Source organism: Pseudoliparis swirei, chromosome 7 (assembly GCF_029220125.1).
Source record: "Pseudoliparis swirei isolate HS2019 ecotype Mariana Trench chromosome 7, NWPU_hadal_v1, whole genome shotgun sequence".
In the NCBI taxonomy this organism is placed as follows: domain Eukaryota; kingdom Metazoa; phylum Chordata; class Actinopteri; order Perciformes; family Liparidae; genus Pseudoliparis; species Pseudoliparis swirei.
The window spans coordinates 2,657,353-2,674,570 of NC_079394.1; the positions used below are offsets into that span (position 1 = coordinate 2,657,353).

The window sequence follows — 17,218 nt, forward strand, 5'->3', positions numbered from 1 at the left end:
AAAGTCCTTCCTGTTTTTAGAAAAATTTCAAGGAAGCGGCAGCAACTGGACAGTCGAGTATTCTGACGGTGCGTGAGTCGAACAAAAAGCATGCGCGCGTCCGCTGTACACAGCTGCTCCTCTCCGACGCGCGCTCGTTGGGCTGAAACTATTGTGCAATAAAAGCCCGAGTGTCTGCCTGTCGCTGCCGGAGCTCACTGCCCGCTCAGCGGCTCCGAGAGGAGCGACTGCTCCCCTCCCACGAGCCGTTTGTAACCGCCCGACGACATGCAACACATGTCGACTGCGGCGGAGAGACCGAAACGAGCAGCCGGGAGGTCGCTACGCGCATGCGCGAATGAGCGTCTTCTCCTGCCCACGGCGTGGGGTTTTTTTAAAGCAAGAATAACTTTGCTGCGTGTGCATAATTAAGTCAGTTAGCTGACGGTTACACGTCCCCTCGCTATACTGTTGACACGTCGTTGTTGACGCGCTGTGTTGTTGCCGTGCGAATGATCCGTGCTCCGTTTAATTCGGTAAACTATCAGCTTGAAGCCCGTGCACGCGCGTAGGAGCCCCCAGCGAGGTGTCATGGTGGCTCGCTGCCTCCTTACAGGTCCAGCACGCGTTGAGGAAATGTTAAATAAGATGGAATTCATTCATTAACAGGTGCAGGCGTGTGCTATGATATAACCCAGTGCGTGTGCTCCAGTGGGAGAATGTGTGGTTGTTTTTATTTATTTGTAATTCCTCCATGTGACAGGATGCATCTGAGTGATCTTTGGGAGGGGGAGACCCATGTTCTCTCACCTGCGGGCTGCCATACCTGAGCTGTACCTATTGTGGATCACTATGGCCCAGATAGCTGGCCAGGAGGACAGAGAGAAAACTACTGCACTCAAAGGTATATGTGAAATGGCAATATGCTGAAAGAGAAACCAAAAAGTTTTCAAAAGGACATGGAAAAAAGAAGAAGATTAGAACAAAATGTGTTTCTAAATTTGAAAACAGACTCCGGTAGAAAATCCCGAGTTACGTTTTCATCACGTCTATCTTCACTATTCAAATCGACTTCTATAACACCGACGCTATCCAGCGTACCTGTCCCCGAAAAACCTTCCTGCAGTCTCTAAAACAACAGAAAAGAAGGTTTACACAATACTCAAGTTTTTAATGATAGATGGTAAACACATTTTGCCCAAGTCGCTTACAACATTTAATAAATGTGGTAGAAGCACACTCGTCTCACATTGCTATAAAGGAATCGTAAGCTAATTTGCGACAGAATGTCTTTAAAATGTTTGTGGCCATTGTGGAAATGGAGTTTAAATGAAAACTTTACTTACCAATTAATATTTGACGGGCCTCAAGAGTAGAGAACATGAGATAAGAAATGTCCCAAACATATTTACTGTGGATCAGTGAGTGATTCCCCTCCTTGGTTCAGTGATAGAATTTGCAGACAATTGTTCAACATTTGTGATGCGGTAATTATTTTAAGATAAAATTCATCTTTTCCACCTCCTGTGCCACTTGAGGATGATGAAAGTTTAAATGTTTAAGGACTCAAGTAGGGGGGTGGGGGGGGACTGCTGTTGCTTCATAACTCAGGGAGGCATTATCACAAATCTAATGTAGGTGATGCCGATAGATATTCTCAGGTTATGATGTGATCGAGATAACGGAGTGACATTTTGACTTCCTTTGAAGGAAAGCAGCGATTATCACACATTTCTGCTCACCTTTGATCTTCTCTTTTCTCTTTCTCCTCAGATTTGCTTTCGAGAATCGACTTGGATGAGCTGATGAAGAAAGATGAACCTCCTTTCACTTTCCCCAAAACACTGGAGGAGTTTGAATATGCGTTCAATGAATGTAAGTGCATATTTTAGGCTTCAAAGAACACAAGGCCTTCTTCTTTAACAAAAAACAAATCCCATATACTCTGTGAATAGAACAACACTGCTGACGGTTCCAGTATAATACTTCAGCTCAGGTGAATTGATAGGTAGGTCTTGGCACTGTCATGTGTAGATATAAACTGCAGGGCACATAATCTAAATAGATGGTTTTTTTCTTAATACCTGACAAGTCGTCCATAGCAGTGGATCCCAATCCTTTCGGCTTGTGACCCCTTAACATGAAGGAACCCCTTGTTACAGCTTGAAAAAAAGGTTAATATCGAATGAGTAGCAGAATAATGTTTGTTCCTTCCTTTAGTCCACTTTTATCATCTTGTGACCCCTTCAGATTAACTTTGTGACCACTGGATGGGTCCCGACCCCGAGGTTGAGAAGCTCTGGCCTACAGAGTGCGTTGCTTCCACTTGATTTAAAGATGCTGTGAAGTAAACATAAACACAACATTAACATAATCCCTAATTCAATTCAGTTTATTTGTATAGCCCATTTTCACAAATTACAAATTCCCCTCAGAGTGCTTTACAATCTGTACACATAGACATCCCTGACCTTTGACCTCACATCGGATCAGGAACAACTCCCAAACAACCCTTCAGGGTAAAAGGTCAGAACCCTTGAGGAGAGAACAGAGGAGGATCCCTCTCCAGGATGGACAGGTGTCATAGATGTCATGTGACCAGAAGGAATCATTACACACTAATTAAAACACAGGAACAACACAATGAAGATGACAGAGTGGATGAAGAGTTGGTAGTCGGCATATTCCACCATCCAGACCTCCACCATCCATCAGATGGAGGTAGAGAGGAGGAGTGGGCGGAGTCTCAGCAGTGGGCGGAGTCTCAGCAGGGCCATGGCGTAGTTGGTCGTCGGCATATTCCAGGATCCAGACCTCGATGATCCTTCAGGTCTGGATGAGACTAAGACCGTTTGAACAGAAACTGTCTGTTTGTAATCACAGTTCTGCTCGGTGTAGTTGTCGCTCTCCTGGGACGTTGTTGGTGTCAATTATTAGTGACAGGAAAGAGGAGCTGGACCCAGAGTGGATATAAAAGTCTCTTAAGAACTCGCTGTCGTCAAACCAGGTGGAGAGACGGGGGGGAAAGGGGGTGGCGGCTTTGACTCGTAGGATTCCCCCTCTCTCTCTCCCTCTCTCTCCCTCCCTCCCTCTCTCCTCACCCCCCTGTTCTCTGTCAGTGTCTCTGCTGGCTGTCTGGCTGGCTGAGTGGGGGACATGTTGTGTACTCTACGGCCCGTCAGTAACCTACTCAGCCTTGCCCTCCGCCTGAAGGAGCATTTGCATAACCTCGCTGTGCCTAAGAACAGACACACGGAGAACCCCCCCCCCCCCTCAAACCTCACCCTCAAGTCCCGGCTCAGTCTCCCATGGAGGAGTGAACACCATCTTCATTCAGAGACTCCAGCTCTTCTCCCTCACCCTCCCTCCATCTGTATCTCTCTATTTCTGCCCATGCCCCGCTCAAAATGCCCAACACACACACACACACACACACACACACACACACACACACACACACACACGCATCAGTATGTCTTGTCAATTTCCAATTTCCAGTTCTGGAAGGGTGTCATTTCACAGTAGCTCTCGCTTGCAGGCATCTCTATCGCTACACCCGGGCTACACGACAGGTGGAACAAAAATGTTAATTTGACCATGTAATGATGTGAATACAGACGAGGCTGTGTACAATAGTTTGCAGGTATCTTAATCACTGAAGATGATGGCTTCATCTCGCCAGCCCTCCAGTTTTCCATTACTGGAAATCCAAGGTTATGTACACCTAATTAAGCGGCCAAATTGAGAACAGAATGCTAATTATGACAGAAAAGAGGAGAAAAGTTGAGAAAACGTTATTCCTCTGAGAGGATGTGTTGGGGGAGGCAATGGAGCTGATCACCCCCCCCCCCCCCCCTCTAGCTCACATCCACACAGACTTCATCTCTCCCTCTCTCATGCACACACACACACACACACAAACAAACAGACACACACGCCTTTCTTACAGTGGGATTTCATTATAGCTCATCTCTTCCTTCTCTTAGGCACCCCTCCCTGAATGCATAATTGATTTTCTTCAAGGTACTTTTTGTGCACACTGGTTTATCCTAACTTCTCACTCGTCTCCTGCTCTACGTCTGCTTGTTAATGCAACGTGATGACACTCGTAGTACCGGGATTACACGTCGACTAACATGTGACCATGAAAGCAAGTTCTGTAACACACAGTGTGTTAGCGATCGCACCTCAGTGATAGAGGGTTGAAAATACTGGCAATTTAGTAGAAGATGAACAAAAAATGCTTATCCATTCTTTTATCTTGGAACCATACGTTATATTTATATCTGAGATGGGTTTCTTCACGTTGTGCAATAATTGAGAAAGTATGAGAGCCTGCGGGCTATTTGGGTTAAGTATGTGTAGTTTTCTGTGGTTTAGCTCTTTCAAATTCTGCAGTTTATAAAGGTCAAAATTAAATTTAACAGTGTTTAGTGTTTTATTGTGTTCTCGTGTCAACCTCAGGAGCGATGGGCTCGTTGCTAAGGTATAAACGTCGTGGCTCCACAGCCACGCGAGGGTAATTGTTATTAAGGAAAAAAAGTAGCATTATTTATGAACGGCATTTTCCTCTCTTATGACTTTTATATAGAATAAAACCTGGAGTTGTTGAAAACTCCAGGTGCAGCTGTATTATAATAATTAACTTAAACATTGTCCCACAGCGCCTTGGTTTCTTCTCAGTCGTGTGTGTGTGTGTGTGTGTGTGTGTGTGTGTGTGTGTGTGTGTGTGTGTGTGTGTGTGTGTGTGTGTGTGTGTGTGTGTGTGTGTGTGTGTGTGTGTGTGTGTGTGTGTGTGATTGGCTGATGCACAGACAGCATTCTCAAAGGAATTGCAAGGAGCGGTTGTCGTTGTGGCTAATGTGTGCCAGGCCACCTCTCTCTCTCTCTCTCTCTCTCTCTCTGCCACAAAAACACCCCGAGAACCTTTTTCACACCTCCTTTAGTCTTTGCGCTAGGATGTTTCAGGTGGAAAAGACAAGGACAGGCCCGTGGCCCGGAGCCAGACGCAGGACAGGAAGAAAGAGATTGACCCAGTTAAAGAGGAAGGGGAGAAGCTTTTAGACGGAGGGAGAGAGGGAAAGACATTTTTTGCCATGCCAGCTGTCCAGCGCTGGCCTGCCAGACTAACCAGAAGGCCGTTGGAGTCGTGACTGGAAGAACGTTGCTTCGTCCACCGGCCTTACACCTGCCAGATGGGGGTGTTCGAGGAAGGGAGGGTAAGGAAGTGAAAAGACCACCAGATGAAAAGAGAGAGGGACAAAAACAAGCGATAAAAAGAGTAAAAGGTCAAACTTTGTGTGCTTAATTTGACATATAAAGGTACTTTTAAAGGTCCAGTCAGAAATCGTGGTCCATTCACTACTCGCACACATGTACAGGTATCTGTTATCAGTACAGATGTGTATTTACCTGCTTTTCTTCTGTCTTTCGCCCACAGATGGCCAGCTCAGACACGTAAAGACAGGGGAGCCCTTTGTGTTCAATGCCAGAGAGGACCTCCACCGCTGGAACCAGAAGCGCTATGAAGCTCTCGGAGAGGTAACACGTCATTTTATTTTATTTTTAAGCTTCCTTCAGGCCATCCGCGCTCCACTGGGTCTATTAAGATTTGTTGTAACGTGGTATTTAAAGATGACATCGTGACAATGGTTGTTAAGTAATTGTCGAGCAGACAGACATGGCCCACTAGCCGTTATCAGTTATCACACATGGAACCTGCGACGTGGTTTAATTATATTAGTTGTAAAGCAGAAAGGACGTGGCACGTTTGTGTACAAATTGTGATTTTAAATCAAATTGCGTTGTCCGGTGTGACGCTAGGGACTTTTCTCTCTGACCAATCGGTGTCCTGCAGTATTTTGATATCACCTTCTAGTATTGGCTCGCTTATAACCTTATTAAATTAAAAGTACCAGATACTGTCCGGACCTTTTGCTCATGGAAACGTGAAAATAAGCATTTAACAAAGAAAACTAAACTGAATTGCTTTTTCCAACATGCTGTGTTCATGTCATATTGCCCTCTCCTCAAGCTCTCCGCGGTAACATGTGTGTTTAAAGGGGGCTGTGGATCTCTTGCACACTGTATGAATGGCAAAGTGACTTTAAATGTTGGTGTCAACGTGATGTCGATAGACAACCTGCCTGTGATGCACACGGCACCAGAGGCCCGTCTGCAGTGCTCTGATGGATGCTTCAGGCCTGACAAAGCATGTGCAGAAGAGCATCAACGACTGTCGTCACCGTTCTCCATGATTGTGCAACATGCAGATGTCGACACGCATTAGACTTTAGTTACTAGCAGGGTTCGTACGGTCATGGAAAACCTGGAAAAGTCATGGAATTTTAAAATGGTCATTTCCAGGCCTGGAAAAGTCATGGAAAATACTTAAATCATAAAAGTTTTGGAAAAGTCATGGAAATGTGTTATAATCACGTGCTCATTTACGCCGAGTTTGAAATAATTTATATGTTTTTTTTAAAGAAAGACGCTCAAAATATAAGCCGGCGCACGCTCTCAATACGCAACATTTTCTAAAATGTTCATGTTTATACCGAGATTTCAGTTTGGTCATGGAAATTTGGTTTAAAATCCTGGAAATCCACTGGTCAAAATGTGTAAGAACCCTGTACGAGTGCAGGCTGGACTGGTGTGAATGGGACATGCCATCATGGACACTCACTAATAACTCCCTTTGTAGTTAGGCCATCATCTTAAAATCCCGTCGATACATTTCTTCCACAGTTCCTCGATGAAGTGACGGTTGTCCAACTGCATCACCGTACATCCAAACATACGCCATCCTAAAGTTCACCTCTAGTTCCGTCCCTCGCACCGCCACTGTAATGGTTACAGGTACTGGGACCCAAAAGCACGACAAACACAGGAATGCAGGAGGAGGCTGTTTACTTAATGTTTCAGGCGGGGTCAGAACCGGGTGGTCCGTCAAACAAGGCAACAAATCCAAAAGGGGCAGGCAGAAATCTCAAGTCGGGTAAACAGGCAAACAGGGTCGTAACGGGCAGATCAGAACTAGGACTAGGAATTCGCTGGAGAGTTTGGCAACGACACACAAGACAATCTGGCAGAGGACAAGTGGAAGTGAGGCAGCTGAAGAGTGAGGGACTAATGAGGGGATGGGCTGCAGGTGAGAGGGCGTGAGGACCAGGTGAAGGGAATGAGGGACTAACGAGGTGATCAGAGGCAGGTGAGCAGGGCGTGAGGACCAGGTGAAGGGAATGAGGGACTAACGAGGTGATCAGAGGCAGGTGAGCAGGGCGTGAGGACCAGGTGAAGGGAATGAGGGACTAACGAGGTGATCAGAGGCAGGTGAGCAGGGCGTGAGGACCAGGTGAAGAGAATGAGGGACTAACGAGGTGACCAGAGGCAGGTGAGAAGGGCGTGAGGACCAGGTGAAGGGAATGAGGGACTAACGAGGTGATCAGAGGCAGGTGAGCAGGGCGTGAGGACCAGGTGAAGGGAATGAGGGACTAACGAGGTGATCAGAGGCAGGTGAGAAGGGCGTGAGGACCAGGTGAAGGGAATGAGGGACTAAAGAGGTGATCAGAGGCAGGTGAGGAGGGTGTGAGGACCAGGTGAAGGGAATGAGGGACTAACGAGGTGATCAGAGGCAGGTGAGCAGGGCGTGAGGACCAGGTGAAGGGAATGAGGGACTAACGAGGTGATCAGAGGCAGGTGAGAAGGGCGTGAGGACCAGGTGAAGGGAATGAGGGACTAACGAGGTGATCAGAGGCAGGTGAGCAGGGCGTGAGGACCAGGTGAAGGGAATGAGGGACTAACGAGGTGATCAGAGGCAGGTGAGAGCGTGAGGACCAGGTGAAGGAATGAGGGACTAACGAGGTGATCAGAGGCAGGTGAGCAGGGCGTGAGGACCAGGTGAAGAGAATGAGGGACTAACGAGGTGATCAGAGGCAGGTGAGCAGGGCGTGAGGACCAGGTGAAGAGAATGAGGGACTAACGAGGTGACCAGAGGCAGGTGAGCAGGGCGTGAGGACCAGGTGAAGGGAATGAGGGACAATCAGGTGAGGATGACAGGATCTGGAATGACAGGAGAGTTAATTAAACATGTAAGCAGGATGAATTTAACTAGGAAGGTGGGGAATTCGTGACAGCCACATGCAACATGCGTTACGATAATGAGACAAATGTTCTTTTGTGATCAGTTGTTTTTGTTTGCATCCCCTGCTTTGTTGCTTTTTAATTGTGTGTGTTTGAAGTTCAAAGCAAAGCGATGGACCCATTTGTGGGATTAGCTGGGTGTTTTTATTATTTCCAATGCAGGTATACAGGATGTCCTTTGAGAGCCAGCCGTCTGTGAAGGCTTTTTTCCTCCTCTTTTCTTTTCGCCCGCTCAGGCACTATCCAGCATCTGAAGAAGAACGTCGAAACAAACATTTGGTAGCCTGCAAGAAGAAGCCCCGAAAGATCACACGGACGTTTAAACCAGCCGAACTCGGGAATCAAAGGGGGGTCCAACATTTGGTGCAAATAAATAATCATCAAGCGGGCTGTATGCAAATGTTCTTCATCTCGTGATCGAGAAAATGACAGAAGAATATTCTTTAGAGAAGAAAAAAGGAAAAGTTGTCAATCGGCGTTGATCCAAGCTTGTTTAATGAGAACGGATACTGTGTGTGTTGTGCTGCAGGGGATTAACTGGCTGAGAAGAAAGGAGCGCTACCTGAATAAGCAGTATTATCTGTCTGTTGTTTTTAGGCTACAAATGATTCAAGTAAATTAATATTCTACCTCTCTCATCCAGCTTTGCAAGTACAAATGCATTGTTTTTTTTTGCTAGTACGAAATATGCACCATTATAAATAGACACAGCCACTGAATGTCGTGTCTTTGCTTGTTAAAGTGGGTTATGCTGCTTAGTCGGTGTTCATGTTTAAGTGTGTGTGTCACACAGGCAGACCGGCGTGCTTATTTCTGTGTCCGTCTGGCGACAGATTTAGATGGATTTGGCTTGAATTCCTCCTTTCCGTGCCGGTTGTTGTCTTTCTCGTCTCTTCTATCATCCCTCTCCTTCATATTTGCATCAAGCAGGAGGAGAGAGTTTATCAGATGTCATGAGGGTCAAGCAAATTCTCAACTCACTCTCTCTATATTTATATATACTATATATATATTATAGAGAGAGAGAGAAGAATAATAAATGCAGACAGGCCTGTTATGGGCCAATATCACAGCACACTCAAATGCTCTCTATCAACCCGCCACCTGAGATGGTCTGAGAACGAGCGACTTGAGCCTGAGAGCTGCGCTGGATGGCACAAGGATGTGGACTCGTGTGTTGGTGCCGGCCGTGTGAAAAGAACGGGATCTTTCTCTGCCTTGCTCCTTCCGCCTGATGCAGAAACCTTTCAATTCAGTTTATTTGTGGAGCCCATTTTCACAAATTACATTGATAAAATTTATCATGTGCCGCCGGATGATTATGTTGATGTGTAATTGTTTTTTGGCGATGAATACGTATGTTTTTTGTTGTTTTTTTACTTCAGTTTTTCACGGCAAAGGTATTAAACATTGTTCAAACAACAGTGACGCTATATCTATATCAAACAAGAAACGTTGGGAGCCGTTACACTTCGGCTGGTCAAACCGTTACATGTAATCTCCCTCAAATCCACCTCTGAAGTGGGATCAGGGTAATCCTGATTTTTAGGATCAGATTTCCCACTAAAGTTTTGAAATGCTCAACAGCAGTGTTTAATCCGGATAAAAGGCAGGATTGGATTACCAAATCCGAATCTGAATCTTCAGGATCAGATTTGCTTTGAAATACCCGTTTTTGGGATCTGATCAGGATTTAATCCAATCCAGGAGGATTAATCCTGGTGGATCATTTTGAAATCCCGGCCCCTGGTCGCTGCCTCGTCGTCTGCCTGCATCCCAAACTAACACCAACTGTGTTGCTAACGAAGACGACAAAGAGAGAACAGCCCTCTCCTGCCAGGCTGATGATACTGATGAGGTCAACAAGGTCACCAAAGGATTGCCTCATCTGTCATCATCCACCTGCCCTCTCTATCGCTAACATATATCTTTTATTTCATTGAGATTATTATTATTTTTGCCTTCTGGTGTATTTTTTTCTTGCTTTGTCAATTAAAATTGCACGTGCATTTATTTATACGTTATTATAACATTCTTATCTCGGAAAAAAAAAAAAGATCGACGCGATACTGAGATGTGAGGGCACATCTTTATTGAATTAGACGAATAAAAACATTCTCTCTTTATAACGCTGCTTGGCGACAAGGCGTCTAAAAAAAAAAAAAGGGAGTTGTAGGGAAGGAGAGGAAAGCTATTATTTTACAATTCCGTGATATGCGTGATACATCGTGCCCTCGATAAGTTTCAGCTGGCGGCTAAACTCCTTTCAACACAGATTATTGGATAACTAATCACAGAAGACATTCACTGTTGGATTTATTAGTTCTCTAAAGTCTCTAGAAACACTATTGTTCCGCGCTGTATGCCACCGGAGTGACGCAGCGGCCGTGAAATGGAGAGTCGCGTTAGATATTCTAAAAAAAGTACGTTAATTAGTGTATTTTAGCATGACGGACGACGCAGACTGAAATGATCGTCTTTCCTGCGCTCAGCCGCTAACGCTGCCTGACGTGTTGGTGTCATCGGCTCAGACCAAAATATTAATATCCACATTTAAAACAAGCCTTTTATTACTCTGAACTTCAGATCACATCAGGAATTAAAGGACTTATGTGTCGGCAGGATTTAGATGAACTGTATCTTCACTCGTCTCTCCAACGCTGTATTTAACCCTTGTGTTGCCTTCGGGTCATTTTGACCCGATTCAATATTTAACCCTCCTGTCGCCTTCGGGTCAATTTGACCCGATTCAATGTTTAATGTCGGTGTTCTTTCGGGAGTCAACAAACAAACATAAAGTACCTCACACTTAAACTTGGAAAACAATATTAATTCTAATAATTTTCTGGAGATTTTAATAGCTGGGGTCATATTGACCTCAAGGGTAAAATATGTTAGAAACTAGAATGGGCACTCGGTAGAGCGCATACCTTCGCATATCACAAGATTGGGCATTGAATTATGAATATTTTGGCATTAGTTGCATGCCAATTGGACAAAAATGTATCGTGCTATGGTAAAAAAGAGTTTGACCTTTCCATGACCTTGACCTTGACCTTTGACCCGATTGATCCCAAAATCTAATCAAATGGTCCCCGGATAATAACCAATCATCCCACCAAATTTCATGCGATTCAAGAACATTTTGACCTGTTCATGACCTTTGACCTTGACCTTTGACCCGATCGATCCCAAAATCTAGTCAACTGGTCCCCGGTTAATAAACAATCATCCCACCAAATTTCATGCGATTCGGTTCAATACTTTTTGAGTTCTGCGAAAGATTTTGACCTGTTCATGACCTTTGACCTTTGACCCGATCGATCCCAAAATCTAATCAACTGGTCCCCGGATAATAAACAATCATCCCACCAAATTTCATGCGATTTGGTTCAATACTTTTTGAGATTTGCGAATAACACGCATACAAATAAATAAATAAATACACGGCGATCAAAACATTACCTTCCGGCATTTTCAATGCGAAGGTAAATATAAAGGTAACAGGAGGGTTAAACATTGAATCGGGTCAAATTGACCCGAAGGCAACACAAGGGTTAAAAGTCCTCGCTTTGTCGTCACTGTGACGCGAGAGTGGATCATACCATTCCAGTTCTCAGGGATGTCAAAGGCTATTCACTCACTGCACTGAAATGTGTTATTGTTTACTGTTTATTTCAGCTTATGATAATCTTTTATTACCTTCGCATTGAAAATTCGGACGGTTATGTTTTGATCGCTGTGTATTTATTTATTTATTTGTATGCGTGTTACTCGCATAACTCAAACAGTATTAAACCGAATCGCATGAAATTTGGTGGGATGATTGGTTATTTTCCGGGGACCATTTGATTAGATTTTGGGATCAATCGGGTCAAAGGTCAAGGTCATGAAAAGGTCAAAATCTTCTTTTTACCATAGCACGGTACATTTTTATCCAATTGTCATGCAACTAATGCCAAAATGTTCATAATTCAATGCCCAATCTTGTGATATGCGAAGGTATGCGCTCTACCGAGTGCCCATTCTAGTTTTACTTTGTTTCAATACTTTTAAATTGTAGTCATCCGGTTCTTTCGTATTGTCTTTTTACATTGAGGTTTTTCCATATTTTGTCTCGATATGTAAAGCACTTTCAATGGTTGCAAGTTACTTAACACATCTGCCTTTCCTCTGTTCGTCGCTCCTTCCTTTCTTCCTCTCGGTGTCTTTATTTCCTCTCGGCCCGGTCTTGTTCCGTGTGTCTGTGTACATGTGCGAGGGGGCTTTGGGAGTGGAGGCCGTATTGTCAGACACATCACAGCACCAGATGTCCAATTTGCACTTCAGCCTCGTCTGAATGGAGGGACTGATAGAGAGGGAGAACGAGGATGTTGGTGTGATGGCCTCCAAGAAAGAAAAGATAGAGATGAGAGCAACGTTTGAGTTGAGCACAAGAGCAGTGAATAAGCTTTCCCTCTTGATTTTTGTTTTTATCTCTAAAAAAATTCTAGAATAATTCTATTTCCGAGAAGCGGCACTGGTCAACTTTGTTTGGGTACCGTGGAATATATATAGATATATATATATCTGTACGCCTGAGAGAAGGCTATGACCCATGAAGTTGGACTGCAGCCTAATTTGTCGGCCAGTTGTATTAGCAATGCAGTACAATTCATTAACACACTTGATTCAGTAGAAATTGAGATTTGTTGATGCACAAAAGAGGAAAAAAAAGCATAGCAACCATTGCCATGCCGTCGCAACCAGAGCGAGACAGAAGAAATGGAGAGTCCGGGGTATCTGTTAAATGTTGAACTGACAGAATGACTGTGATGGAGGACATGCATAACAAAACATTTGATTGCATGAATCAACCAAATGAATGTTGGAAATGATGTATTGAAGAAGAAATCCAGGCAAGTTGAGAACAAGGGGATCGGAAAGATCAATAAAACAACAACTCAATCACACACACGCAGCTGTTTGAGTTAACCGTTGGAGAACAGTGAACAGATGAGTGTCTGACGGCCAGAGCATGCAAGAGGGCGTCTGTCGTCTCTGGATAAGTAGAACCTTCTGAAGTTCAACTGAAATATCCCTTTATGTCCTGAATGCACTCTGTCGTGGCCATTTGTCCTTCGAAATCAAACAAAACTATAAAGCAAATTGCCTCTGACGCTCCGTGGGTTTCGGAGTTGACGCAGGCAAAAGAAAAGTAACGTCCATTTGGGTATGTTGATTTTGAGAATTTATTTTCCAAACAAACAAAAAGAACAAACAAAACGCTGACACTCTTCGCCGATGCTGGTAAAAAACCATCGGTCACCCTGGTGCATGCTGGTCCTGTCCTCTCCCCACCTCTACATATAATAACCACAGGTGCCCAGTGTTGCCCAATCAGTGAACCTACAACTAAATGTATTAAACTAAACTACAACTATCATAAGAAACAACTAACATATCAAAATATAACCTAAATAAGCAATAAATAATCAATATTACTTGACAATAAAACCTAAATACAAATGTCAAAATAAATATCTCCAACACACCGAGAGGATCCTATTCTCTAGTATTTCTATTCACCCCAGTTTGTAAATTGTAAGACGTAATGGTCATTTATTCTTTATTGATTTGTCATATTCATACTCAAACGAGGACTGGAGAGCCAACGGCCTGCCGGTGTGGTGACTCGTTCTGACGGTTCTCTTCATGGCCGCGTCGCAGCTCGGCGCCGCTCGGTGCGGCGGGGTCAGCTCGGCCGGCGTCGTGTCAGTCGGAGTCTAATTCCTGTGATCCGGTGATGAATCTCTCTGATGGGAGACAAGCATAGGGTCTGGCCCAGATGGAGCTCTATTAAGCTGTTAATAAATGAGGATTCTGCTCTGCTCTGCCTGCATCTGTGGAATGCACACACACACACACACACACACACACACAGAGTCAGAATATTATAATGAAGTAAAGCTTGCCAGATGGCTGAATTAGAAAGCCGTTTCTCTCTCCTTTTCTTTCTGTCTCTTCGTCTCTCTCTCTCTCTCTTTCTGATTCTTGCACTCTCTGCTGTCTCTCTGTTATCTTTTTTTCTCTCTCTCTCCGTCTCCCTCTGCTTCCACATTATGGATGCTGGGCGTTGTCATAGCAGTGACCAGCTGGCCGACGTTTAAGGCCCCGCTGAAGTGCCCTTGAGCAAAATACTGAGGAGAATGGCAAAATAGTTTCCAGTTTCTTTCTTTCTTATATCATATTATATTATTGTGTCGTACGTCTACCGTGTGCATAAATTACAATAGCATCTGCATTTATTTGGATGCTCGACTCCAGACAAACAATGCATGCAGTAGAACGTGTGGGCTGTCATACAGATCATTGAGGAAGACCATGGTGAGTCTGGCCCGCTCGTTGGCGGCGTGCTTGTGAAGCTCCCGGCGCTATCTACTATCTCACCCCTTCACATCGCTGCCATGTCTTTGTGTGGGTGCAGATTCAGCCTCTAGATCACAGGTGTCAGACACGAGGCCCGCGGGCCGAATGCGGCCCACCACGTCATTTTATGCGGCCCCTGACGACTTGAAAGACATTTGATCATCTTTATATCCTGTGCTTTTATTTTGAAGGTAACAAATTAAATGGATTTGTGTTATAATATTAGAGAAATGTTCTTGTGAACAATATTTTTACTCTAGAATAAACAATAATAATGAATAAATAATAATATGCAAAGAGAGTTATTACCTTTGCATTGAAAATGCGGAAGGTTATGTTTTGATCGCCATTTATTTATTTGTATGCGTGTTACTCGCATAACTAAAAAAGTATTAAACCGAATCGCATGAAATGTGGTGGGATGATTGGTTATTATCCGGGGACCATTTGATTAGATTTTGGGATCGATCGGGTCAAAGGTCAAGGTCAAGGTCATGAAAAGGTCAAAATCTTCTTTTTACCATATCAATTTTTACCCAATTGGCATGCAACTAATGCCAAAATGTTCATAATTCTATGATATGCGAAGGTATGCACTCTACCGAGTGCCCGTTCTAGTTTAACAATATGTTCGGGAGTAGTTCATACACTGCTTCAGTAACACCGGCCCTTTAAGAGGGCGGCCATGATGCTGATGTGGCCCACGGTGAAAATGAGTTTGACACCCCTGCTCTAGACTAACCCATTAGACGTGGTGTTTATTTGTGTTTTTCCACAGGAAGTAATAGACCTGAAGACACGCAACATTATCCGGCAAGAGACAAATTCCATTTTTAAGTTATTACCGAACAAAAGTTAATATTAAAGTTAATAACGAACAAAACATCTGTTGATTCGTGAGATGAACCTTATGAATCAACGTTAAAGAGTCGCAGTGCCTTTCATGAAGTGTTGCATCAGGCGCACAGCGTGAGCCCCGGAAACAGGCCTCCAAACCGCACTTAAAGCGTCAGGAGGTCCCGTATCGGCCGAGGACTATTTAGCTTGGAAGCTAATGGGTTCTTTCCAAAGAGAGACTTTAAATGGCAGCTGTCTGCCCGGATTCACCGACCGCCATCGCTGTCTCCGTTCCCAAAACACTTAAACGCCGCGCCGCAGCTTCTGCTGCGAAGACGCAGACGCGGTCGGAATGAAACACGGTTGCAGGGAGCGAGTGAGGTGGATTACAGTTGATGAAAGAGGAGGGGATCGGACCGGGGGGCTGGGCTTTGAGAGAAGACAGGAGGGCTCAGAGTTACGGCGCTGGCATCTGTTGTTACCGCGGGCAACCGGGGTGGCATCCAGTTCTTTACTTTGAATTAGACCTCTGCCGGCTTCGCGGTTAACACCTGAGGAGGGCGTTACGATGCCATTAGGAGGAGTGCTGCCGGGAGTGAGCGAGAGGGATGTCCCCCCCGAGTGTAAACAGTCTGTCAGTCTGCGTCGGAGAACTTCCTCTTCCCCCGGAGAGAGAGAAGAATGACAGAGATCTCATGGGATTTACAGCAGTCCCTCTCTCTCTCTCTCTCTGTTTCCCACACAGACTGACAGATCACAAATTCACAACAATAGGCTCTATTTTAATACCACTTTTTGTTGGTACACCAGGTTTACTTAAAATAAACAACCTTTCTCTTGCCTCATGCTCTCTGTCATGTTCACAGCCTCTCCTCCCGAGGATGCTTTGCTCTCGCCGCCGTTGTGCTGCATTGTTCGGGTTGGGGATTGTCTTCTTTTCTCTTTTTCCCCTCGGTGCATTCAGTGATACGGCATGCAACAGCCTTTTCAGTGTCATTCTATAAACAGCTTTGATGCCTCTTCTTGCTCTCTGGTTTCGATGGCTAAGTGGCTTTTGGAGAGCGCTCTGGACTACAGAGACAAGAGGTGTGTGTCTGAACGTGAGTTTCCGTGCGTGTGCTGCTGTCTTGAGTATATTTGTGCTCATGACTTACTCTGAAATAGTTTATTCAGAAAACAGTTTGGCTTCATGGCCTCACAGTTAAGCGACATGGTTTTACTGGAACCCTCAAAAGGCCTTAATCATAATTCAATGCCCAATCTTGTGATATATGGTAAGGTATGCGCTCTACCGAGTGCCCATTCTAGTTTTACTTTGTTTCAATACTTTTAAATTGTAGTCATCCGGTTTTTTCGTATTGTCTTTTTACATTGAGGTTTTCCATATTTTGTCTCGATATGTAAAGCACTTTCAATGGTTGCAAGTTACTTAACACATCTGCCTTTCCTCTGTTCGTCGCTCCTTCCTTTCTTCCTCTCGGTGTCTTTATTTCCTCTCGGCCCGGTCTTGTTCCGTGTGTCTGTGTACATGTGCGAGGGGCTTTGGGAGTGGAGGTCAGATTGTCAGACACATCACAGCACCAGATGTCCAATTTGCACTTCAGCCTCGTCTGAATGGAGGACTGATAGAGAGGGAGAACGAGGATGTTGGTGTGATGGCCTCCAAGAAAGAAAAGATAGAGATGAGAGCAACGTTTGAGTTGAGCACAAGAGCAGTGAATAAGCTTTCCCTCTTGATTTTTGTTTTATCTCTAAAAATTCTAGAATAATTCTATTTCCTAGAAGCGGCACTGGTCAACTTTGTTTGGGTACCGTGGAATATATATAGATATATATATATCTGTACTGAGAG

The 17,218-nt window shown here is 44.5% G+C and overlaps 1 protein-coding gene across 10 annotated transcripts in view; it reads left to right on the forward strand.

Moving 5' to 3' along the window:
• The window catches only part of fam172a (family with sequence similarity 172 member A), a 230,204-nt gene continuing 212,986 nt past the window's right edge, over positions 1 to 17,218 (forward strand). For 7 of the 10 annotated variants that reach the window (XM_056417914.1, XM_056417919.1, XM_056417920.1 and 4 more), the window contains exons 1-4: positions 194 to 648; positions 743 to 883; positions 1,753 to 1,854; positions 5,420 to 5,520. In XM_056417914.1, the coding sequence (XP_056273889.1) occupies positions 778 to 883; positions 1,753 to 1,854; positions 5,420 to 5,520 (309 nt within the window). In that variant the 5' untranslated portion in view covers positions 194 to 648; positions 743 to 777. Of the gene's footprint in view, positions 69 to 193; positions 649 to 742; positions 884 to 1,752; positions 1,855 to 5,419; positions 5,521 to 17,218 lie in introns of those variants that run through there. The other 3 variants (XM_056417916.1, XM_056417917.1, XM_056417918.1) reach the window with 3 other exon arrangements.